General features: G+C 38.4%; 1 protein-coding gene across 25 annotated transcripts in view; it reads left to right on the forward strand.

Moving 5' to 3' along the window:
* The window catches only part of rims2a (regulating synaptic membrane exocytosis 2a), a 253,884-nt gene that overhangs the window by 15,236 nt on the left and 211,187 nt on the right, over window positions 1–27,461 (forward strand). For 19 of the 25 annotated variants that reach the window (XM_057834860.1, XM_057834861.1, XM_057834866.1 and 16 more), the window contains exons 3-4: window positions 21,100–21,132; window positions 21,860–21,952. The exons of 5 other annotated variants lie outside the window; for them this stretch is intronic. In XM_057834860.1, coding sequence (XP_057690843.1) covers window positions 21,100–21,132; window positions 21,860–21,952 — 126 coding nt within the window. The remainder of the gene's footprint in view (window positions 1–21,099; window positions 21,133–21,859; window positions 21,953–27,461) is intronic. One more of the 25 variants, XM_057834857.1, reaches the window with a different exon arrangement.

Here is a 27,461-nt window from a genome sequence, read left to right on the forward strand (position 1 = left end):
AAAAAAATCGACAAGCCCAACTAAAGAGCAAGATGTTATTGCTAATGTTCAGAATTCCCCACGGAAATCTGTTCGTCAACTGTCACATGAAACAGGCATCTTAAAATCAAACATCCATCGCATTTTAAAACGTGCACAATTGAAAAGTTTTATTCCAGCGCAAGTTCATGCTATCAAAGACCTGATGTTTGGATTGAATTCTGCAAGTGGTACGGTGCACGATGTACAGATGATAACATGTTTTCACTGAAAATTATCTGGAGTGACGAAACCACATTTAAATTGAATACCATAACTGCAGTTACTGGGCACAAGAAAATCCTCATCTTACAGTGGAACGTCAGTTGAATTTGCCTGGACTCACTGTCTGGTGTGGACCTTCAGGCAAGAGACTTATTGGACCATTTTTTTCCCAAAGGCACATTGACTGGGGTGAATTATCTCGTTTGGGCATCTCTGTAGAACTCACGTGTAAAGCGTATCACCACTTCAGCTTTTTTTTCATATTTCCAGAATGTTTTTCAGAACAATTTTTTTGTTGTTTTTGCTCTAACGTAAGCCCAGTATCTGCCATTCCTACTCCAAATCAAATCTGAAATAGAAAAAAAATGTATAGTCAAGGAGTGTATACAATTTTTTTGGACACTCTGTATTTTTTTTAAAGCATTATTTTTGCCAATTTTTTTAATTTGGTTGTTCCATCCTTATGAGGCATTCACTCTAAATTAGTTTTATGCTCCATATCTGATTGTGCTGTTCACACATTGTATATATTCCACTTCGCCATTGTTCTAATTTGGAGACGCCCATCGATGAAGAGGGTTTGATGTCGAGTGGTATTACAGTGTTGTAGTGGATGTCAAGTACAAGCCGCGGTAGGTGGGTTACGGATGCCACTGATTGCCATAAAAAAGGGAGGAAAAAGAAACTGATTCACACGACATCACAAATGTAGCCTTGAGACTTATGTATGGCAAGTCTTTGAAAACACTTCAAACAAAGAACTGGCATAGAACCTACACGAGGACATACAGTAGTGTGCATTGTCGGCTCTGGACTACTTGTTGCACTGCCCGGGAAGAAGTAGATTTGTTGATACATTAAATGAATGAATCAATCAATCAATTCATTGTCTTCATGTGTAAATGTTTAAAATGCGTGGTTTTGTGTGTAAGATCCATAATAAAAATAACTTAGGAGGCCTTTTGTCATCCCCATCATTTGGGACAAAGCTGATGCAGTGATCTCAGGATCTTGCCCTTTGACCAAAATCTGATTGAGGGTCTCCAGCTAATCCCTTAATATTATTCATCCCACTACACATTGCAATGCCTGGTTGTTGAGAAGTAAAATGAGGTCAGGGTGGTGGTTAGTTGTGCAAAACACAGAAACCCTCTGAAAGACACATAGAATCTATGGGGAATTTCCTACTATGCTATATATTGATAAGCAATTTACCAAGCAGGTAAACTACCGTTAATCATGCTTGCATCATCTGGATTATTGGCATGTCGTTCCGTCTGTGCAGTATAAGAGCTAATGCAAGGGCGTTCTTTGATTTGAGACTTTGCTGCAGTAGACTTCAACAGGCTTTTTTGTCTCGACAGATGTTCAAAGCTATCATGTTCAGTTTAGTTTCTCTTCCCGAGCACTTTTACAGTGCAAGTCTTTAACTCCTACTTTTGCCTCTGGGCAGTATGATGATTTCAAGTTGAAGTTACCGGATGCTTCAGCTTGAGTGTGTAACACCATATGGCCAGCACATCATTATTTTCAAGTGAGATTTTATCTAAATTGCCCTTATGCTTGTCTGTCTGTATTGTATTCTATGTTTAGTGAGGGACGTACTTAGACCCCGCTTTCTCTTCGGGTTTTTTCACACTACTGGCCAGTTTTTACCCTCGATTGCATTGAGTGTTGTTGTACCCTATTTCATATGGCAGTTCAGTCACTGGTGAAGACCGCCACCCCAGTCGCTTGTTCCACCTGCTCGAGTCACGTCTGGGCGGCACAAAAAGTTACACCTGCTCCCCTCACGGTTTGTCCACCCGGGCTACTACACACATCGCCTGCTTTGCCCGCCACGAGCACTCCTTGGTGCTAGGTAGTCTGGCCAGCCCCCTGAATTGGCCCAACTAACCGAGGGGTGTCCCGTACGCCCATTTGACTGTCCTTGAGAGACTGTGATGTATTTGGAATTTTGATTATGGACTGAGCAATCCTAAAGTTTATATTAATTCACCACTCATGTGCAATGATAATGAAAAGGCACAGGAAGCAGTAGAGAACGCTGAGACAACAACAGCAGGGTATCTATTACAATTCTATTGTTAGATATGACTGTGCTATTATTATAGCCCCCAAATGAGAATAGTCTACCTGCTGCACCCAACCAGAAACAACATGTTCATTCAGATATTTGTTTTTCTTTGAATACAGGTATCATGTGATGTGCTGATATGAGTCAAGGGTGTTGCGTAGCTAGTGACACATATTAGTAATGGGATGAATGTTGGATGAATAAGCCTGGCTTTTATTTTCCGTTCTAGTCCCTACCAACGGTGTTTGATGGGGTTAAAGTTGGCCCAGTTGTCTTCTTCCAAATCAAAGTCCCCCACACATGTATGTAGAGCTTGATTTGTGCAAAAGGGAAGAGTCATAATGGAGCACAAATGTTTTCCTCAAGAGTGGAAAGCATAGATGTTTCCAAAACGTCTCTGTTGGTAAAATTGCTACTAATTACCCCAACCCAGACGATTTAACACAAGGTTTCTTCACCTTGGAGTAGTTGCCTTTCTTAAGCAAGAACAACAAATCAAAATATTAAACAATCTGACAAACAAATTGGTTAAAGAATACCTTTCCGTTTACAATGGTATATCTGAACCTTTTGGAATTTCTCACATTTCTGCAAAAGATCACCATCAAATGTGATCTGATATATGTCAAAATCACACAGATGAAAATACAGAGTCTGCTATATAACTAAAACCACCCAGACATTTATAGGTTTTCATATTTTAATGAGGATAGCATGCAAACAATGATAGAAAGGGGAAAATAACTAAGTGAACCCTCTGCCTAAGGAGACTTAAAGAGCAATTTGAAACCCATTTTTACCAAACATTTTAAGTCAGGTGTGTGCCCAACCATTGATGAGTGGTTTAAAGCTGCCCTGCCCACTATAAAACATACATCTGGTAAGAAATGTCTTGATGAGGACCATTGTCTGATGCGCATCATGGCTCGGTCAAAAGAGCTGTCTGAAGACCTGCGATCAAGGATTGTTGACTTGTATAAAGCTGGGAAAGTATACAAACCCATCTCTAAAAGTATGTATGTTCATCAATCGACCGAGAAGTTGTCTACAAATGGAGAGAGTTTGGCACTGTTGCTTCTCTCCTAAGGAGTGGCCATTTACCAAAGATGACGCCAAGAGTTCAGCACAGAATACTCAGAGAGGTAAAAAAGAACCCTAGAGTGTCTGCTAAAGACTTACAGAAATCACTGGCACACTCCAATATCTCTGTGCACACATCAACTATATGTAAAACTATGGCCAAGAATGGTGTTCAAGGGAGGACTCCACAGAGGAAGCCACTGCTGTCTGAAAAAGAACATTGTTGCTCGATTAATGTTCGCAAAAAGGCACTTTGGCACTCCACAGAAATTTTGGCGAAATATTTTGTGGACTGATGCAACCAAAGTTGAATTGTTTGGGAGTAACACAAAACGTAACATGTGTGGATGAAAAATGGAACAGCTCACCAACATTAACACCTCATCCCCACCGTGAAGCATGGTGGAGGGAGCATCATGATTTGGGGCTGTTTTGCTGCCTCAGGGTGTGGACAACTTAAATTCATTAATGGAAGAATGAAATTAAAAAAATTTTCAGGAAAACCTGAGGCTGTCTGTCAGACAGTTGATGCTTAAAAGAGGATGGATGCTGCAACAAGACAATGATTCAAAACACAGAAGTAAATCAACTTCAGAATGGTTTCAGAAGAAGAAAATACACGTTCTGGAGTGGCCAAGTCCAGACTTGAACCCCACTGAGATGCTGTGGCATGACATAAAGACAGTGATTCATTCCAGACATCCCAGGAATCTGACTGAACTACAGCAGTTTTGTAGAGAAGAATGGGCCAAGATTAGTCCTGATCGTGGTGCCCGACTGATCTGCAACTACAGGAAGCGTCTGGTTGAAGTTATTGCTGCCAAAGGGGGGCCCACAAAATAATAAATGTGATGGTTTACGCACTTATTTTTCCGGCCTTCTGTCATTGTTTGCATACTATCCTCATTAAAATATGAAAACCTATAAATGTTTTGGTGGTTTTAGTTAAAGAACATACGGCAGGAGAAAAAAAATCTTAAATAGCATTATTATATGAATTAGCATCATATTTTGAGATGATTCGACTATATACAACAACTTAGCAAAGCGCAGATGATGAGAAATTAGTCTTTTAATCTGCCGGTTAGCCACGCCTACCATTATAGGGCTCTAGCGTCCCCAACAGGTGGATGAAGTCAGCGGGTGAATGGGCTCATCAGTTTTACTATTCAGCACATTGAGGGGGAATTATTCAGAACGAGGAAAACGCGACGAAGAGAGCCGCAAAATGTCATTGTTTCAATACTCAGAGAGGTAAAAAAGAACCCTAGAGTGTCTGCTAAAGACTTACAGAAATCACTGGCACACTCCAATATCTCTGTGCACACATCAACTATTTGTAAAACTATGGCCAAAAATGGTGTTCAAGGGAGGACTCCACAGAGGAAGCCACTGCTGTCTGAAAAAAACATTGTTGCTCGATTAATGTTCGCAAAAAGGCACTTTGGCACTCCACAGAAATTTGGCGAAATATTTTGTGGACTGATGGCAAGGCAAGGCAAGGCAAATTTATTTATATGGCACAATTCAACACAAGACAATTCAAAGTGCTTTACATCACATGAAGATCATAAAAATCACATTTAAATCAATACAACGTAAAAACCAAGACAAAAGATCGCATTTAATCACAAATGGAATAAAAATAAAGAAATAAAAATGAAACAAAAATAATACAAAAAGTACTACTAATAATAATGATTGAAATCAGCAATGGAGATAAGCACAAGAGGAATAGAAAGCAGGTAGATTGAAATATATAGCCAGTTATGGATATGCAGTGCTAAACAAAAGCGTTTTAGCCCTGATTTAAAAGAGCTAACAGTTTGCGCATACTTCAGACGTTCAGGTAACTTGTTCCAGAGGTGAGGAGCATAATAACTAAATGCTGCCTCACCCTGCTTGGTTCTTGTTCTTGGAATATGCAGAAGACCCGTTCAAGACGACCTTAGGAGTCTAGATGTCTCATAGGAATCTAACAAGTCAAGCATGTATTTTGGTCCAAGGCCATTAAGTGTTTTGTAGACGAGGAGTAGTATTTTATAGTCTATCCTTTGACTCACTGGAAGCCAGTGTAGCGATTTCAAAACCGGTGTAATGTGGTCCAGCTTCCTTGTATTTGTGAGGACTCTGGCTGCAGCATTGTGTACTAGCTGCAGCTTCCTGACTGATTTTTTATCAAGACCCGTAAATATAACGTTGCAATAGTCCAATCTGCTGAAAATGAATGCATGCATAAGTTTTTCCATGTCTTGTTGAGTCAAAAGCCCCTTAATTCTGGTTATATTTTTTAGGTGGTAATAAGCGGATTTAGTGACGGACTTTAGATGGCTATCAAATTTTAGGTCTGAGTCAGTAATTACGCCAAGGTTTCTGACTTGATTTGTAGCTGTAAGTGATATTGTGCAAAGTTGCCTGCTTATCTTTGACCTTTCCTTTTTTGGCCCACAAATGATCACCTCTGTCTTCTCCACATTTAACTGGAGAAAATTCTGGCACATGCATTCATTGATTTGATGAATGCATTTACTCAGGGAGACTAAGGGACTATAATCATGTGGGGACACAGAAATGTACCGTTGTGTGTCATCTGCGTAGGCGTGATAGGAGATGTCATACTGTTCCATTATCTGAGCTAACGGAAGCATATAGATGTTAAATAAGAGTGGTCCAAGAATTGACCCATGAGGGACTCCACACGTGAATTTGGTTCGTTCTGACTGATAGTTTCCGATTGACACAAAGAAATCTCTGTCATGTAAATAGGATGTGAACCACTGAAGAATAGTGTCAGTAAGCCCTACCCACTGTTCCAATCTGCTGAGTAGTATGTTGTGATCAACCGTGTCGAATGCGGCGCTGAGATCCAATAGTAACAGAACAGATGATTTGCCTGCATCGGTATTCCGACGAATATCATTTAGGACTTTGATAAGCACGGTCTCGGTGCTGTGTTGTGGCCGAAATCCAGACTGAAATGAGTTAAAAAGATTGTTTTGCATCATAAAAGTCTGGATCTGTTCAAACACAACCCTTTTGATAATTTTCCCCAGGAATGTCAGATTTGATGTTGGCCGTGATGATGAATGATGAAACCAAAGTTGAATTGTTTGGGAGTAACACAAAACGTAACGTGTGGATGAAAATTGGAACAGCTCACCAACATTAACACCTCTTCCCCACCGTGAAGCATGGTGGAGGGAGCATCATGATTTGGGGCTGTTTCGCTACTTCAGGGCGTGGACAACTTAAATTCATTAATGGAAGAATGAAATTAAAAGTTTTTCAGGAAAACCTGAGGCCGTCTGTCAGACAGTTGAAGCTTAAAAGAGGATGGATGCTGCAACAAGACAATGATTCAAAACACGGAAGTAAATCAACTTCGGAATGGTTTCAGAAGAAAATACACGTTCTGGAGTGGCCAAGTCCAGACTTGAACCCCATTGAGATGCTTTGGCATGACATAAAGACAGTGATTCATGCTAGACATCCCAGGAATCTGACTGAACTACAGCAGTTCTGTAGAAAAGAATGGGCCAAGATTAGTCCTGATCGTGCTACCAGACTGATCTGCAACTACAGGAAGCGTCTGGTTGAAGTTATTGCTGCCAAAGGGGGCCCCACAAAATAATAAATGTGATGGTTCACTCACTTATTTTTCCCGCCTTCTGTCATTGTTTGCATACTATCCTCATTAAAATATGAAAACCTATAAATGTTTGGGTGGTTTTAGGCAGGAGAAAAAAGTCTTAAATAGCATTATTATGTGAATTAGCATCATATTTTGAGACGATTCGACTATATACAACAATTTAGCAAAGCGCAGATGAAGAGAAATTAGTCTTTTAATCTGCCGATTAGCCACGCCTACCATTATAGGGCTCTAGCGTCCCCAACAGGTGGATGAAGTCAGGGGGTGAATGGGCTCATCGGTTTTACTATTCAGCCCATTTAGGGGGAATTATTCAGAACGAGGAAAACGCGAAGAAGAGAGCCGCAAAATGTCATTGTTTCAGTCTCACTACTCCAATATTTTTACAGGATATTCATTCTATCCAAGTATTTTTCCCCAATAGCTAAATAAATGGCTTGAAAAGGACCAGTCAGCCCGTCGAGGGGGAACTATTCACAACGAGGAAAACGCGGCAAAGAGAGCTGCAAAGTGTCATTGTTTCTGTCTCTTTACTTCAATATTTTTACAGGATATTCTTTTTATCCATGTATTTTCCCCAATTGCTAAGTAAATCGCATGGTCATGACAAATAACAGTCTTGTGCTAAATGGAATATGAAATAATAAAAATTTTACTTGTTCAGGACGACATGGCAAAATTACTCCATAATGGTCAAAACTGTAGACTTCACCTTTACTGTCGCACCTCCTGAACGATACTTTATGACACCTAAATCGGACATATGTCATTTCCCTTCCCCGGCTTCGGAGAATGTAAAGAAACCAAGGGGCGTGACAGCTAGCCGACATGCTTACCCGAACCGAGTGATGTTTCAAAGTCTTCGAAGCGGAAAATCACACATAACTAGTCTCGATTATTTGACATGACGACTGGGTTTTCGATTGTCTTCGCGGCTTGGCGGAGGGCGGTTTGCCGATCCGCGAAGGGCGGAGGGCGGCTGCAGTTGTTGTGCAGCTAACGTGCAGCTAATATGCACGAGGAGAGCTTTTTATATGCCTATCAATGATCAAACGTAAGTAGTCCTTTATTTAAAGAAAGTTTGTAGTGTTTACTTTGTAATCGCTGTATTCGTATTTGACATAATACAAAACAAGATGTTTACTCACTTCCTCGTAAGTCCAATGTTCCCACAGTAGTAAGGCTTGTTTTGGCCAATATCCACGGTAAATGGGAGCCTTTTGAAACTCCAAAAAGGCGCACACGCCTCTCCCTCATAAAGCAAGATTTTTCTGCAGCCGTTTGGCTGGCGTGGTGCGAAAAATAAACGTATTAATCCGCAAAATCAGCAGAATCCTTAGTCCTCATACACAACAATACGGCTGTTTAGTGAAGAGGACGCCTTCACCCGTACACGTCACTGCGCCTTCCTCCTCAATGCAAGACCGAAGCCGGAAGTCACTCATTTTCATGGTGCGGGATTAAAAAAAACTAAATAAATATAGCGATCGCTTCCACACACATCCAAGCGGTCCATATCATTCAGGAGCATAAAATACCGCGTGTATTATGAAATAAACATGCTTTTTCGTGTCACATGCACTTTAAATCAGGCAGTTTTTCATCTGTGTGATTCTGACAAAGATCAGATCATATTTGATGGTGATTTTATGCAGAAATGTGAGAAATTCCAAAAGGTTCAGATACTTTTCCATACCACTGTATATCTGAGTTGTATTTTTGTTAAATTATGTACCTAATATATTGGCTCAGTACCTGACACAATGAGCTATAAAAGAAACAATGTAATAAACCAGTTGACATCCGGCTAATTTATGACATGTTCCTTAGTCAGTGTTTCCTTTATCTTGATTTGGAAATGAACTTGGACATGTGTTAGCTGCTTTGTGATCAGATGAGCCATTTGAGAATCTAATGGGGAGACATGAAGGAGCTTTTTTTAATTCCTGGCAAATAATCTAAGGAAACAGATGGATTTTAGTTATTTAAGGCAACAGATTAACCACTTCCCTGTGGTGCAGGAAACCTGGAGTTGACAGTTCCTGTTCAACATTCTGAATGTTAGTCCTTGGTCAGGAAGTCTGACTTATACACTGTTAAATTACCTTTTCAAACGAGTGTGCCCTATAGATTAAATTCTATCTGTGTTAAGGCCAACCAGCATCCCACGGTAGCGCTTGCCAACCCCCTCAATGAACCAGCCTATCACACTTTTCCCAGCTCCCTGTGCCAGAATAAGTCAAAAAAAGTATTTGTGCACTTATGCGCGCCGTCTACTAGTAGAATTAATTTGTTTTCAAAGTACATATGTTGATTTCCTATAAGTGGCCGTGACAAGCCTACACGACACAATTTTTGAAGAATTATTATCCTGATAGATTTTTGGCTACATTTTGCAATTACGGAAAATGAAATATGTTTTACCTGCATTTTAAGTAGCTTGTTGGATTGTAAAGAGTAGATACGGAATTAAATGACAATTGATTATTGCCTTTCAATGTCCGTTCTAAGGTCAAAATTAACCCATAGCAAGGTTAAAATTGAATTTTCAACAAACAGCTGTCCACAGACTAATACCTGAAAAATATTTTAGACCTTAATGTTATACACCAGATGTCCCTTGATGGTCGAGTGGTACATGTATATGACTTCAGGGTTTCCCCTAATGTCATAGCTCTCAGCTATGGTAAATATATGTAAAATGCGTAGTTGGTTACAGCTACTTACATCCCATGGTCCTTTTTTCCCCTCTTTTCTTTATTTAGCCTGAATACCTACTACATTACCACAACAATAATAGTCCGTCTGTTAATGGGCTCTCGTCCATTTACAACTTAAATCTTTTCTTAATACTTCAAAATACTCATCTGAAATTAAAACCAGTGAATCAGAAACAAAAAAATGCTTGCTAGTACGCGAAGATTCGGGTCAAACACACGCAATAAAGAACTTAAAACGGTGCGTTTCCTTGTGCACTGCCCGACAGCCAGCTAACACTGAATTTACTTCAATAAAGCACAAGGCTTGGTCTTTTCTTGCATTTATGTAAGGTCACTCGTTTTTATATTGTGAAACTATAACACAGAAACATACACATATTCAATACTCAATACACTACAAACTGTACAACACACTTACATACAGAATTATTATATAGATATCACAACTTTCTTGAGCTACAACTAGCCTTAAGCATAGGCTGGCTTCTATAACACAACAAAAACACTTGAGAAGTTTTGTACATATGACTTTTCTACACATAGGTATGCATATAATGCGTATCCATAGGTTACTGTAAACGTAAAATATTTCTGAGGCGGAAACGTAGCAGAAAGCACTCACAAATGTCAGTGCAACCGACAAACACAGAACTGTGCAAGTAAATGACTTGTGAGCCAAACTGTGTCACAAAATAGATGCAGTGACTTATTCTGACCAATAGGTGGCAGCAATGCAACCTAGAATGTATCTTTAAATAACAATAAGTAATAATAATTTGCAAGCCGTGGCAGCTTTTATTTTGGTGTGGTGGTGCGCCACAATCTTTTACATGTAGGGGAAACCCTGGACTTGTATCGTAAATTTATCTACATACTGTACACCATTACATTACCCAGCATGCTTTACAGGCTCACATTCACCCATTTGCGCCCACACACATTCATACACTAGTAGAAAGAGTTCATGCCATGCAAGGAGCTGCCATGCCCAGTAGGAGCAATTTTGGGTTCAGTGTCATGCCCAAGGACACTTGGACAGTCCTGCAATATCATGATTTAAGTTTTTTTTTTTTTTTTGTTAAATAAACTTTTTGGAGTAAACATTTAAAGCAATGTTTACTTTTAATGTCATTTGGTTCCTTTTATTTTTTTGTTAAATAAACTTTTTGGAGTAAACATTTAAAGCAATGTTTACTTTTAATGTCATTTGGTTCCTTTTATTTTTGTTATTAGAGTTGTCTGATAATGACTTTTTAACCGATAACCGATATCCCTATATTGTCCAACTCCGATATCAAACCGATACCAATATATGTGGTCGTGGACATACATATTATTAACATATTATGGCTAATTGTACTGTGATGCATCACTGGATGCTTTTCTAATGAAAAATGTAACAATTTCAAGGTATTCCAGATAAACATTTTGCCAAAAATAAGAGAACCAATTCAACTGAAGTTATAGAAAAAGTGTCTATATTGCAGCACAGCACTATATTTATTTTTGAAATAAAAATAGTGCAAACATCAGTTTTTTGATGAAGAGTAAGTGCAAAGTTCCAATAAGGGAATTATTCTGTCCTCAATGTGTGTGTGGGCACACAAATTGACAGATAGTGAACAAATCACGCTCTAAAAAGAAGTCAGATGCTGGAATAAAGTTGAATTGGCTTTACTTTGGTCATCTCTCTATTGACAAGCGCATTGAGACTTTTTGGTAAAACTGAAAACAACAAAATGTCGTGTCAATAATATGACGTACAGTCACAAAATAATGAAAAGTATACACCATGTGTCAATTTGAATAGCAACTGGTAGTACAGCTCGCAAGCAATGAAATATTGAACTCATGTAATAACATTTTACCACAAATTCAAAACGAAATATACACATCTCTAATATACTGCACAATGCTCATGAATATAAAACACAGGAAGAATATAACCTCCAAGCGATGCTTGTATTAGGCACAAACAACATGGTGAGATGGCAAGAACTGCTGTGGTACATTGGCTGCATGTGTTAGCTCGTCCATTTAGCTGTGTGAATTTAGCTTGTGTCAACATATGATTACGTCAGCTGAAAGTGCTGGAACTTATGAAAAGTAATTACACCTAAGCTCAAGCAGGGGGCGAAAAACACCAGAAAAACAGGCAGGCAATAAGTGGACATGACAGCATATTGGCCCAAAACCGATAATGAGAAAGCGATGTTGATATTATCAGATAACATTTTTAAACGCTTTTATCGGCTGATTTCGGACAACTCTAGTTGTTATTATAATTATTATTGCTGATATTCAGACAGCTGTTAATATCTAAAATATTTATCGAGAGGGATATGTGTAATGTGGGGAAAAAAGCTATTGTAATGATCATTCATGTTTGAAACTTATTCTGCAACAGACCTCTAATGTGATAAAATCATATATTAAATTACAGCTTTGTTTACTTTATTTCTTATGGTGATTTTTATTTTTATCCCTGCTACCTACCCAGGGGTGAAAGTTGCTAGAATTTCTTGCAGGAACTCCCTGTCATAAAGTTCGGCACGGAGCCCTTATTTTTTTTCTTTTCTTTTTTTTTTTTTTGGGGGGGGGGGGGGGGGCGTCTTGAACCTCCTAAAACCACTAAAATGCTGAAACCACTTTTGGCTCAGTTATTAATATTACACACAATAAAACACAACAGGTTTCACAAGGGTTCAATCCCAGGCTCCGGCCTTCCAGTATGGAGTTTGCATGTTTTCACCATGCCTGCTCCTGGTACTCCTGCACCCCCCCCGGCCCTAAAACATGCATGTAGGCTGATCACAAACTCTAAATTGTCCCTAGGTATGACTGTGTTCCTTATGCCCTGCGATTGGCTGGCAACCAATTCAGGGTGTTTTTATATTTCCTCAAATCTAGCAAAACCTCAATTTTAACTATTCTACAACATAGGATGTACTTTCAAATTGAAGATAATGTTAACACTTAAAAAAAAAAAAAAAAAAAAAAAAAGTAATTTTTTTATTAAAAAAAAAAAAAAAGTACAAATGACTTACATTATGCACAGTGAAATTGAATATATTTTGAAGACAAAGCAAGCATTGACTTTTTTTAATTACAAGGAAATAAATAAGTAGCCTTACATAAATTAACGAAAATAAGTTTGAAGTGCTCATTAACATGGAAGATGTTTTGAACCACCGAAATAAAATAAAATAAACTTCTTCAACTCTTTCCTTTCTCTTAAAGATCTGATCAATTATCCGTTGCATTGCCCCTTTAATTCAACAAGCCCCCCCTCCTTTATTTGTTGTTCCAAAAAAAAAAAAAAAAAAAAGGTGCATTTGAACCAATCACAGCTAACTAGCCATGCTGATCACATGTCAGTATGTCAGCCAATTGAACAGACAGCAGAGTCAATTTTTTTTTTCTGTGTGCACTGCAGTGCATGTGCACTGTGTGTGGAGGGCGATGCGAGTTGTCAGATACAGAGAGAGATGCTGGGAAGAACTACGTACAAGAAATGAATAATAAATATCAGTGGAAATGGATGACGCTACAAAAGCCCTTTATTAGGCTTGTTGTTAACACTTGTGTATGTAAATCTGACGCCAGTAAATTGTTCTAATTGGAGACGTGTGTGTGGCAGTGTGGCAGGCTTTTTTTAAACAAGGGGTTTTGATAATTGCCGTCATATTTTCGGGATCAAAGTACCGTATGCCGGAACGGCATTCCGCCTACGTAGTTCATGGTGGAATGCCAATCCGTGTCGTTCCGGCCCACTTTCACTCCTGCTGCTACCCTTATTTCTTCTAATAGTGAAAAGAAAGTACTCGGCTAGCAAGGTTTTGCTTGCACTGCCAATCAGAAGTTGTCGGATCTGCTGAGGTACATGTGACATGTTGCCAACCTTGTCTCAGCAGTGTGAAAAAGTGATGATTCACAGCTCTTAGAGCTGCCACATCAATGTTTCTGTGAAGCAGCTGGTTTATAGGTGAGAGAGGTAGAGAGATTATACTGCCAAAGAGGAATATATGTGAGATAGCTGTTTTTACCAGTTTTCCTCTGGTAAATTGTATGTATTTTATTGACAAAAATGTACAATTTGCAGTGAACCCAAATTTTACTTGCAAAACATTTATATTATTCTTAATCTCTTGAAAATAAGTGTCACAACTTTAGGCTTAACCTCCTAAAACCTTGTTTACACATGTGTCGACATCATATTAACATTTGTTATACATGTAATGCCTATATGACCCATAATGTGGGAGTAATTTGGCGCTGTAAAGTTTGGACACACCTTCTCAATCAATGTGTTTTCTTTATTTTTATGACTATTTACATTGTCGATGCTCACTGAAGTCATCAAAACTATAAATAAGCACGTGGGATTATTACTTCACAGAAAAAGGTTTAAAAACTGAACAGATGTTGATTTTCTCATTTCTTCAAAAATGCCACCCTTTGCTCTGATTACTGTTATGCCTGACTGAAACTACACCATTTTTTTTTGGTCGTTCCTGACAATTGCAGTGTCAGATTACACAGCATTGTGTCATAATGTCGAAGTGTGCCTTGGAATAGACGAGTTGTGACACTACAAAAACAGAGCCTACCTGATCACTGCGTACTGCCGCGAAGAGCGTGGTCCGACAACAGACATCGTCGGGAGGCGGGACAAGCAGATGTCAATCAGTAATGGCGACCGAGGCGCTTCTTTTGAATATAGTGACTGTTTTCTGCTCTGCTCGGATCAACACATTCGCTGAAAACAAGACCGAAAAATGGGAAGGCCACTCTGGGCCTTAACGAGAACTGGGCCTGTGGTCTCTAATCCTCAAAGTGAAAACTGACATCTGACATCTTAGCCAGGTCTTTATATCCTTCCCGTAAACCATAATGCTGAAAAATCTTAGTTTTTAGGTCATTTGAGAGTAGTTTTGAGGCTGCAATGATGCCAGTCTTTAGAGATGATGCAAAGAGGAGAAACACTTGCAAATGGCCATCCTTAAGACCTTTCTAATTTTTGGCTTTACCTGTGTAAGTTGGTCACGGGTCAGCGATGATAATCAAAATCTATGTCTTACAATTCCTAGTGCTCAAACTGATTCCAGAAAGGGCCGAGTGAGTCCAGGTTTGCTTTCCAACCAATGAAGAGGACACCTTTTCACCAATTAGATCTTTTACATGTGTAATCAGTTCAACTTTGTCAGGTGCTGTTTGTTTCAGCAGGAAGTTCATTGGTTAAACTCTCTGCGCGGTATCGGTTGGAACAAAATCCAGCACCCACTTGGCCCTTTCTGGAACCGGTTTGACACCTGTCGCTTAATGTATTCAGTCAAGAAAGAAGAAGGGTGACCACATTTTTGCACTTATCATATTTAGTCAAATTATTACACACTTTCTGTAAGTTCTATAAACTTTGTTTTACCTCTGTAATGTTAGTTTTTTTCTACTACGGTATTTTACATATTGAATTGATATTGCTGATTCATACAAGAAATTATTAATAAAAGGAAAATCTTGAAAATCATCACGAGTGCCTTTTCATACCTCTGTATATGAATACTAATGCTGCATTTTAGTTGTTTAAATAGGTTATGTTTCAACCTGTTATTTTAGAATGTTGTTCAATTTGAATTCAATGATAGATGCCGATACCATTTGTACCTGTGCCGTTTTTGGTAGCCCTTTCAATTTTCGTCTTTGTCTTAGTCTTCTGGTTGATAATACTGTTTAGTCTTGGTCACGTTTTAGTCATTTCAAAATGTGTTTGTCTTCGTCGAATTTTTGTTGAAGAAAACTCAAGACTAATTTTGTCTAGTTTTAGTTCACTTTAACTCAATATTTTTGTCTGTAAAATTCGAAAGTTTTATTCCAAAAATGAAAAAAATAAATAAAATTTTCCAACTATTTCGTATGGACATTTACACACCAGCACATATTGTAGTATCTACAAATCTATCACGTGATAATACACCCTCAGCAGAAAAATACTGCATTATTTTCAATTAATTTTACCCTCCTGGACGCCACAAAGTGTATGTAAAAAAGTTGTCCGAAAGGTTAAAGAGGCCACTCACCATTAGCAATAGCCTTATGCTAACGTGAATGTGAATGCTATGCTATGCTAATGCTAAAGGTTACATTTTGTGTGTGATGATTAGCAGAGACCTTTAAGGGCGAAAGTAACATTGCATATTCTCGCTTGCCAAGATGAGAAGACAGATCTTACCGTGTTTGTCTCAAAACAAGCAATGGCAAGACTGGAGAGGACACTAATGGGTGAGTTGGTGGGGCGCAGCATGTCACATGAGTGACACAACCAAACACTGCTGCCATGCAGACTAACTATACCTAAAACGTCACACATTGTGAAAATATGACGAAAAGTATGGCAGATTTTCGTCTCGTTCTTGTCTCGTCAGACGAAAACTGGCATTCGTCGTTATGTTTTAGTCTTCCCAAACAATTTTTTAGCTCCATATCGTCTCGTCATCGTCATGAAAAAATTTTTTTTCGACAAAATATTTTCGTCCTGGTCATCGTTGACGAAAGCAACACTGGGGTTCTTGGGGTTGTACTCATCCTTCTTTTTCCTCCAAACACGACGAGCCGAGTTTAGACCAAAAAGTTAAATTTTGGTCTCATCCGACCACATGACCTTCTCCCATTGCTCCTCTGGATCATCCAGATGGTCAGTGGCAAACTTCAGACGTGTCTGGACATGCACTGGCTTCAGCAGCGGGACCTTGCGTGCGCTGTGGGATTTTAATTCATGACGGCGTAATGTGTTTCCGATGTTTTTCTTCGAGACTGTGGTTCCAGCTCTCTTCAGGTCATTGACCAGGTCCTGCTGTGTAGTTCTGGGCTGATCCCTCACCTTCCTCATGATCAGTGATGCCCCACGAGTTGAGATTTGCATGGAGCCCCAGAACGAGGCAGATTGACCGTCAACTTGAACTTCTTCCATTTTCTAATAATCGCTACAACAGTTGTTACCTTCTCACCAAGCTGCTTCCTTATTTTCCTGTAGCCAATCCCAGCCTTGTGCAGGTCTATTATTTTATCCCTGATGTCCTTACACAGCTCTTTGGTCTTGGCAATTGTGGAGACGTTGGAGTTTGTTTGAGCATGTGAACAGGTGTCTTTTATACAGTTAACAAGTTCAAACAGGTGCAGTTACTTCCGGTAATGAGTGGAGAACAGGAGGGGTTCTTAAAAAAGAACTAAGAGCCGAAATATTTACTAGTTGATAATGTATCAAATACTTATTTCATGCAGTTAAATACAAATGTATTATTTAAAAAATATACAATGTGATTTTCTGGATTTTTGTATTAGATTCCATCCCTCACAGTTGAAGAGAACTTATGGAACAATTTACAGACCTCTACATGGCTTGCAAGTGGGAAAACCAGCAAAATCGGCAGTGTATCAAATACTTGTTCTCCCCACTGTACATATAATATGTACACAGTACATACTACTAAAGATGCACGATAATATCGGTAACCGATAATTATCGGCCAATATTGGCAATTATGATGTTACACAGATAATCCAGATAATAATAAAAAAAAAAAAAAATCAACCGATAATCCGCAATTGTATACTTGATTTAGTCTCCAAATGTGCGCAACCGAAGAATTCGGCACACCACCTCCTCAACCCCTTCTCTCTCTGAAGCCCCTGAGGGAGAAGGGTTTGAGGAGACGGAGTTACACGACAAGAAGCTGTTGTAGATTATGGCGGCTGTTACTAGTGTGGCTGGATTTAGCGTGTGTCAAAAAAAACAACGCTCTCGCCATCTACAAAACATGCACTGCAGAACTTCCACGAGGCGGAAAGAAAGCGTCCTCATTCAACACCACTAACCCAGCAGCCATTTAAAACTGCATCACAAAGATTTTTGGAAAGAATACGAGGCTGCTGCTAGCGGGGATGCTAAAGTTATTGTAAACACAAACTAAGCTAAACTATGGGGCTTGTGACGATACAGAGACGCTGCGGCCTTCCCGGAGTCGGGTTGTTTGGGAATGCAGCCCAAAGCGGGTGGTAAACTCGCATCTAAGGTTAAACACTGGCACGAGACCGATAGTCAACAAGTAGCCGTCTTCCGACGGAGCCTGGTTCCGTGGCAGCGGGACCTCCAGCGAACACCCCGGTTTCTCGAGCGTTCCCCCACGGCGTGCGGCAGGGCCGGCCCAGCCTATACGCAGACAATGCAGCTGCTTAGGGCCTCTGACCACTAGGGGGCCCCCAATCTGGCAATTGTTTAATTCATATTCTATTTTGTTTACTGCAGTTTGCTTTATTTGACTTTTGTGAGTTTTGATACTTAATTTCAAGCTTAAAAAAAAAAAAAAAAGTTCTTCCTTAACTTCTTTCTTTTCCCTCTTTTAGAAAAAGGTTTGACGCTATCTACTGTAAGTACTGAAAATCATTTGGGGTGAGAAGTTTGAAGTATGCAGTGCAACAAAACCTGATTAATATACAAAATATGGACGTATGGGTTGGATCGCATGTATGGGTTTCACAGTACACTGTGACGAAATGGTGTGCCAAAAATATGTGCTCCTTGGCATTATTTTGCTTAGGGCCCCCAAATGCCTTGGGCCGGCCCCGGCGTGCGGGATGCGAGGCATGCACCTCTGTCCGGAGCAGAGCCAGGCCCTGAATACGGTGTGCCAAACCGGCCGGGGCGGGCGGATTATCCGGTACGAACGAAGCTGCCCCCGCCGCGACGAAAGACTTTTTTTTTTTTTTTTTTTACCAAAATGACCCGAGAGCCAAAGCGGATAAAAAAATAATGCAGTTTATAGTACCACCATTCTTCATGAAAAACATGCCAATCACATCAGTTTCATTTGGATAAGTGATGTCAAGTAAGCAAGCTTATCATGACGGCACAGTGGTTAGATGACAATTTAAACATGCAGAAAACCACACAAGAAGTCAGTCAGCCAGTAATGCACTCAGTATGTAAAATGACGAGCGGTCAGATGACTTTGTAACGCTGCCTTTATTTTCGGCTTAACAAAACTCAGGTACAAAACAACACGCACATGGATGCGAGCTCCAACTCCGGCCAAATAGTACTGCCGTGTATCAGTTTAGCTGCTGTGAAGCAAGTCTCGTGAGTGCCGCAAATGTAAACAAAGCGCTGCACAATGGATACATGACATCTCCCTATTTTGAGTTAATAATTTTCACAGTGTGCAACAAAGCATATAGCATTAGCAATCACTTTTCAAATTATTTAATTTATATGCCTGCTAAATTACAGTCAGAGTAGATAATAAAATCTTATTGGCACTTATTAAAACTTATGAATCTAAATAAGCACTTTCCTGTTGTAATGAAATAACAATGAAATTCTGTAGCCACAAATATTATTCAAAATCTTTCCTTCTTCCTTCCAAGTGCAATAACCAGTAAGAAACATTATAGGGCAACACAGATGAAAAAACATTTCAAAATTCACATTCCCCCCCCCTCTTTTTTTAAATTTTTTTTTTTAGGATTAAGTATAATATTTTTTTGCTTAAAATAAGGCTGTTAAGCTTATTTTCAGGTAGCTATTTTTTTTCCAAGAAATCTAAGAGAAATACACTTGAAGCGCTGGCAGATAATTTCACTTATTTCCAATAGATTTACACTTAAAACTGACTAGTTTTAAGGACGTGTGTTTTTGCAGTGTAGTAATGTTATATATGTTAGGAATGGCTTACTTTTAAAGGCATTTTTGTGCAACTTAGGAATTTACTCTGTAAGTAATTGTTGCCAAAAGTTTACCATTACACAATGTCAGACAATATGTCATTATTTAGATGTTGGAATTTACTACCTGTTCATATTTGATGTTGAAAAAAAGAGCAATAAATTATATTTTTGCACAGTAATATTTTCTCTTGTGTATACTTTAAAATTTTACATAAATCTTTTAATTGAATTATTGGCTTGACATTATCGGTTATCGGTTGGAATGAGGAGGACATTATTGGTCATCGGTATCGGTTGAAAAATGTATTATCGTGCATCACTCCATAATAATATTTCTTGAAGACACTAATGTGCCTGTTCACATGCATAGTTATTTGTTAGTTATCTCTATGTAGGACCTGTAAAGGTTTCTAAAGGCTAGGACATATAGAACATAGAAAGTTGGTTTGATGTTACAAGTGTACCTCATTTTGCATAGACACAAATGCATTACTGATTTAAATTCAGTTAAAAATAGCTGATACTTTCTTTCAAGCTGTTAGTTTTGCAGAACATATGCCCACTAGAGAGCAGTGTGGTACTGTATTAGGTATTGTCAGAACTGGCTCAAAACAAACAAACAAACAAACAAACAAACAAACAAACAAACAAACAAACAAACAAACAAACAAACAAACAAACAAACAAAATACTACTTGAATACTTCCAGCTGCACTCTTTAGCTGCCAGGATACTGACATTGTCACTTCGTTCGTTTTACCCTCACTCATTTGTTGTCCTGTGGCAAACAATAGGCAACTCCCACACTAACCTGTTCACACATTCAGTGGAGTCGAGGAGCAAATGACACACATGGGATGTGGGTCCAAGTGCTTCAGAGGACATTCATACACTTTCTGTCCAGTCGACATGCTGGCTGGGAGAGGGCTTGATCTGATAAATATGAGGCTTGTAATGTGACCATGGGGACAAGTCTGATGGGACCAATAAATTACAATGTTGTAGGTCACTGGGAGAACACACTGAGAGGGTAAATATGGACTGGCTCATCGGTAAAGCGAGCAGCAAGAATGATGGGTAAAAAGAACTTTTATCTTCTCTTATATTGTTTATCTTACAGTGATCTAAACAATAGTAGTGCTGTGTCAGCTGTATGCTTGCTTGTCATTCAGATGATAAACTGAAATGCTTTGTTAAACAGTAATACTTTGCTTTTAATTTACAGACCACTTTAATAATATTCTTCAGTTGGTTCATTTTCACGTGTGAGAGGCTTCTAAGCTTTTGCTTTTCTTGCTGGGTTTTGTTTGTTTTCCTTGACTCTGTGGTCTTATGGTTAATATGGACCACCTTCCATTGAGTTTGTCTGAATTACCATTTGTCGTCTTTGTCAAACGACCTTCACCCTGTAACTGTACTTTGCATATTATGAAAATATCACCTTCTTCTCATCACCATGCATAATATTCTATATATTATGACAGATTGATTACCATTTACAATATGTTATACCAGCTTTATAATACAAGTTTGAGTTTTTTTTTTTTTTTTGCTTGTGTTTTCACATCCATTTGTGTTCATCATACACAATTTGATTTATGTTTTAGGATCAAAGAAGAAACAAAGCCTCAGTCGGCACAGTAAGTAAACTGCATTACCCAGACTGCTATAGGCTTTGAAACTTCTTCCTGTCATTTGGTGTTATGTGCTTCACGTGGCTGTGCCTTCTGTGTCTGAGAGGAAAGAAATGTCACTAAATTAATGGGAGGCTGCTGCAGTAATAACATAATTTGACCAAATGTGCTAAACAGAGGTCTTCCATGATATTAATGACAATACTCTTTCCTTTTCAACTTTGCTGTTAAAATCTAGTCAAAGGCCGACAAACTTCCCTTCGTTGGTGGCTGTGTTTCGCACCTTATGTGTTGGCTGCACTTTGACTGGCTTTTGTAGCCTTGAAATCTGATCACTAGTTCTTCCCAGATTCTATTTTTTTCCCCGTACTGGATTCACTTTAACCAAGTCTACTGTACTTGTTGGACGAACTTGACCCCTATAGTGTCTCCTTTCCTCAGATGAGCATTTGACGCTGCTCTCATTTCCACTGCTGTAGAGCTTTCTTGATTCAGCTTTCCCCCTGTTTCTGGATTTCTATTCCTCCATTTCCCGTTTTAGGACACATTAGTTGTGTCATTGCTGTGTCTTTGGCTTCCTCTCTCTGCTCTAGTTGTAGTGAGTGTCCCCAAGTATTGTTCACTTCCTGGAAATCACACCTCCGGTTCTTAAAATACCTCACTGGATATATTGTTTTCTCACGTGATGACTCGCTGCGCTGTACCTGTCACACTTATTTGCTTATTTGAACAGGTGGTTTCCCTTTAGTGGGATCACTGAGCTGGTAAATAATGTTCTTCAGCCACAGCAAAAGTCCCAAAATGACAAGGAGCCCGAGCCAGACGCGTAAGTAATAGATCAGACGCAGTTTGATCTTCTCCCAGCAGGCACAACCATGCTGCCCACACAGCACTGAGCAGTACTGTGCATGTGTGTATGTACTATATGTGTGCGCGCATGAGTATTTGCACATATTATTTAAGTGTTATTGAAATTTAAAATTGTGTTATGAGGAGGAGATGGAGAGCTTACAGGTTTTATCTTTGCGAGTTATTATAGAATACATACCTTATTTTTCAGACTATACGTCGCGCCTGAGTATAAGTCGCACCAGCCAATAAATGCGCAATGAAAAGGAAAAAAACATATGGCGGAAAACACAGACAAGACTGAAAAAGCAGTTTCTGCTCTTGCAACCCTCTATAAAATAAACTGCTGTATTTTAAGCCAAAACAACTGTTGTGTTTGATAGAACAATATTTCTATATGCTGCCATAGCAGATTCATGGCCCATTAAGCCCCCGAACTATTTTGAATTAGTCCCTTTTACCCCGGAAACCCCCTTTTACAGATGTCGCGCAACCGCTTTTGTTTTAACCCAGCCATAAAAAAAAGGCAAGTAATTATATTTATTATTCAAAATATCTGTCATTTTTAGCTAAGAATCATTATTCAATGTCCAATATTTCGTAAAAAAAAAAAAAAGACTTTAAAAAATTATTCACTCGCATATTTTAAACTTTTAAACAAATTACGTTAGAATGAAAAAAATGGTGTCTGCAAAAAAGTCACGGATATCTGCCTCATAACTATCGCTTAATTGTATTGTTTTTGTTACTTTCGCATTTTCCCTGATATGTTAGAGGATAAATAATCGATCCAAACAAACAAACAAAAAAATTAAAAAGCGTTTAAAAGGGTAAATATATGAAAAAGAATATCTCGACCACTCCTTGATGTCTGCGATTTCTGCATTGCGACCCTTGTTATATTACCATGTTTCACCGATAAAATTCCCCAAAAATCCAGCTGTGGCAACTCACAGCTGTGTCTTTACACTCAGTGATACATGCTACATGGAGTTTTTGGATTGAAACAAGGTAAGCACGCGATAATAATTTGTTAAAATCATGGCGTCTGTAATTCTGCTCTCGCGTGCTCTCACCTCCAGATATGGTTTTGCTGTTTAAAAAACTTTTTTTTTTTTTTTTTTTTTAAATGCCCTTCTGTTAAAAAAAAATTCCCCCAGAAAATTGAGATTTTAAGCTTTCCAATGATGTATCACATATGCATATCGGACAATTTTGAAATTTAGCCAAATTGGGGGTCTCAGAGCGGAACTTCAAGTCACCTGAGTGTTTTCCGCCATATATAAGTCGCATTTTTGGGGGGGAAATTTATTTGATAGAATCCAGCACCAAGAACAGACATGTCATCTTGAAAGGCAATATAAAATACAATAGAAAACAACAGGCTGAGTAGGTGTACGGTATGCCAACATTACATGACGCTAGAAGTTAGATCGGGCCTAAAAAAATCCAGCCCGACCAGCCCCCGGGTATTAAAGCCCAACGCGGCCCAAGCCCGATCAATGAATTTGATTTGCTTGCCTGAGCCCGAAAAACCCCAAAATTTTATGTTTTATTTGTAGGCACGAGCCCGAAAAAACCCTGAAATTGTATGTTTTATTTGTGAGGACTTAAGAGAAGGAGGAAATGCGGGGATGTGATGCGTGGTTGCGTTTTGTGTGGTCACGTTTGTGACGATGCCGGTGCATATATGCATAATGACAACAAATTAAAGCCTGTCTTTTGTAACAAATTCTCACAGTTAAACAAGACTCTAAGATGGATATTTAATAAACATTTATATCTTTCATATTTGCGTGTCTGTTCTAACAGGCGGATAGTGGATTTGACATTTATTTTAATCTCCTCGAGTTGGCAGAAAAAAAACGCAAGTCTTCTCAATGTTTAAAAAGTCTACATATTTTTATGATCATTATAAATGCATTTATATAAAGAAATAATGCTGGAAAAGTTTGTTAAATATATTTCCAGTATGAGACCAAAGTGCCAAATTGGTTTACATTCAGCAAAGCCGACACAGGTTTCCGTATATCAACTTCAACAATCAATTTGAATCCTTTCCATATCCCACTCCTACCGCAGTTGTTTGATTTTCAATTCCGCTGTCTTTAGTTTGTTATTCATTCCTATAGCTGCTCCATATCGAAAAGGAAATACCAGGATGCTCACGGAGGGCGTAAGGGGAAGTTTGAAAAGAGAGCGGGGCGACTGCGTTCATGTGCGCAGGCATGCACAACACCTTCTCTGTTTTATCCAAATTATTTATTTTTATTTAACATCCATACATCGTTTTAGTATAAATATATGAATATATATTTATTTTAAAAAAAAAGTTAGCGAGAGAGAAGTTGGCCTGATCCGACCGTAAATAATCACACATAAGTCGCTCCAGAGTACAAGACGCACCCTCTGCCAAACTATGAAAAAAAAACCTGTGACTTATAGTCCGAAAAATACGGTACTATACATGGGCAGAGTAATTTTTCCCCTTTGTCTTGTTTTGAGTATTGTTTTGCAGTTTTAGCAAATTTTAATGTTTCAGATCATCAAACCCATTGTAACATCTCATAAAGACAGCTCAAGTAAATGTTAAATGCAGCTAATAACTTCATTTTGCATTTACTTAGGTTGTCTTTGTTAGTATCACCATAGACTTCACTATCAGTTGACGGGACACGAGGCACGAGTCGATCCGTAGGGGGGCTGTTTTCAAAAACTTAAAATTCAAATATTTTCAAAACCAAAGCCGCTAGCGACCTAAAACCAAAACAGGCACCTCCCTTAGGCATATATGAGTCTCCATGAGCAGCGATGTAAAAAAATTCAAAGTCGTTCCCGGATAAAATCATATATATATTTTTTAAATATAAGTATAACAAAACCAAAAATGGCTATATAATTCTCAAATTTTACGCTAGATGCACAAAAATCACCAAACGCAGAGATAATCGCCTATATTTTCAGGATAATAGCAATATTTAGCATATCATGTTTTTTGCCCAAAATTGCAACTTTTTTTTTTTCACTCAATTTTCAAATCAGAAACTTAATACTTGAGGAAAGCATGTAAAATCATCTTAATTTTACTCAACAAAAGCAAAATTTGCATTTTTCTTAATACAATCACAACATTTCGATTGAATTCCGATGTTACTATTGCCTCAGCACAGAGGCACGTCTTGCCGGCTATCTGGCTCGTCGTTTTTAGATTGAAATGCTACATAAAATAAAACACGTAAAAGGTGATTGTTTTTTTTTTGTATGGACGCAAAAATATCTATATTACTACTTTTTTGCCAAAAAACGGCAGTTGACCGAAAATTACTTGATCATATGAATGTGAAATTGTGTATGGATAAAACATGGCGGCCATCACAAAAAAAAAAAGCTTTTTAAGTTGAAAATTATTCTAAATAAATATGTACATCACCGGAAATTATACAAATATGATATAAATAAATAATATAAATAACACTCTAGATTCTTGGTTAAAAGCAAAAAAACTGGCAGTTATCATTCATTTTACGTAAATATTTCGAGCTAAAATTACACTATTGTGTAATCCAATGTGGCGGCCGTCACAAAAAAAAGAGCTTTTTAAGTTGAAAGTTTATACATGGCGCTCTTTTATATAATAATTACCTTGAATCCTCGACCAAATCACTCGAGACAATCCTACCTGCTTATATGGAGTAAAACATTCGTCCTGTTTCCACCTAAATCCGGCTTTTGAACGTATCGTGTGTTTGCGTTTATCACAGTGAAAGCCAAATCAGCTCTGTCTGTGTCGGCCCCCACCGGGAAGGTGTGTCGCAATGTTTGTGGGAGCTATCTTGTCAACCAATAGTGAGGTCTATGGTATCAACATGGTAATATTAAAATTGGCTTGATGAGCTAAAATGTTTAAATATAATCAAATTTAAAATACCAGGAACAATCTGTAATCAATAAGCATAAAGCACTCCATGTATAGAAAACTTTAGGACATCTATTCCAAACCAAATGTGTCCCGTTTTACCAAGACTAATAATAATAATAATATATAGTGGTAGGTTTTTACTCATAGTAGGAGGAATTGAAAAACTTTGACTAAGTGTTTGCTTATCTGGTACTTAATTGTGATTTTTATTTTAGTGAATGATTTAGAAGTCGTCTAGTTCAAACACTCAAAACAACAAGTTCCTCTTCGATTTGTGTCTGGCAACAGCTAGGGCTTTACATGTAGGTCCACACACATAAGGATTAGTTAGCTATTGTGAATTTTACAAAGGGTCAATGTTCACATTTGATCAAGGGGGAAATCTCATTACTGTAGAAGCATGTCATACCACAAATGTATTCTGACAATTGGACCTCTGCTGAATGGGAAATTTCTCAAATTTGGCCAATTGGTGTTTCCTGTATGACATAAAATTACCGACAATAACTGGCAATGTTAAACTAAGCATTATTATTCTGTCCAACGCCCATGTTTAAATACAATATCATTGTATTTATTATTATTATTGTATATTACATAATTGTATTATGTATTGTATAAATACAATGGTAATGGTAAATATAATTTAAATACATTTTTTTACCGCATCATTCAATTAATTAAAGAAATTGCAACGTAATGCTCTTGTCCCATCATGGTTACGATTGATCTAAAGTAGTTTAATTGAACTTCTTGTTCAATCAGTGGCAAAATGTTTTATTAATCTACTTTATCTACTTAGTTACCAATAGTATTAATTAGAGTACACCAATTGAACAGCACAAACATAATCTTCATGGCAGTGAATCTCCATGGCAGTGTGTGTGGTTCACCCAAGCTTAATTGACATATTGTGCCATATGTACCAATAAGAGACTCATGTTACTGGCAACGCGTCACTGCTAATGATGCTAGCATGAGACAGTACAGTGAACATCATGTGATCACTGATAGGCAGTCTCACCTATACTAGTCCTTCTCAAAAAATTAGCATATTGTGATAAAGTTAATTATTTTCTGTAATGTACTGATAAAAATTAAACTTTCACACATTATAGATTCATTACACAAAACTGAAGTAGTTCCAGCCTTTTATTGTTTTAATATTGATGATTTTGGCAAAAAAGTCAAAAAAGTGTTTTTTAATACAAAAAAAACCCCTCCTTCAATTAATTACATCAGCTATGCACTCAATACTTGGTCGGGAATCCTTTTGCAGAATTGACTGCTTCAATGCGGCGTGGCATGGAGGCAATCAGCCTGTGGCACTGCTGAGGTGTTATGGAGGCCCAAGATGCTTCGATAGTGGCCTTAAGCTCATCCACAGTATTGGGTCGGGTGTCTCTCAACTTCCTGTTCACAATATCCCACAGATTCTCTATGGGGTTCAAGTCAGGAGAGTTGGCAGGCCAATTGAGCACAGTAATGCCATGGTCAGTAAACCATTTACCAGTGGTTTTGGTAAATAGTAAGCAGGTTGGTAAGCAGGTGCCAGGTCGTGCTGAAA

The sequence above is a fragment of the Corythoichthys intestinalis genome, chromosome 4 (genome assembly GCF_030265065.1).
Source record: "Corythoichthys intestinalis isolate RoL2023-P3 chromosome 4, ASM3026506v1, whole genome shotgun sequence".
Taxonomy (NCBI): domain Eukaryota; kingdom Metazoa; phylum Chordata; class Actinopteri; order Syngnathiformes; family Syngnathidae; genus Corythoichthys; species Corythoichthys intestinalis.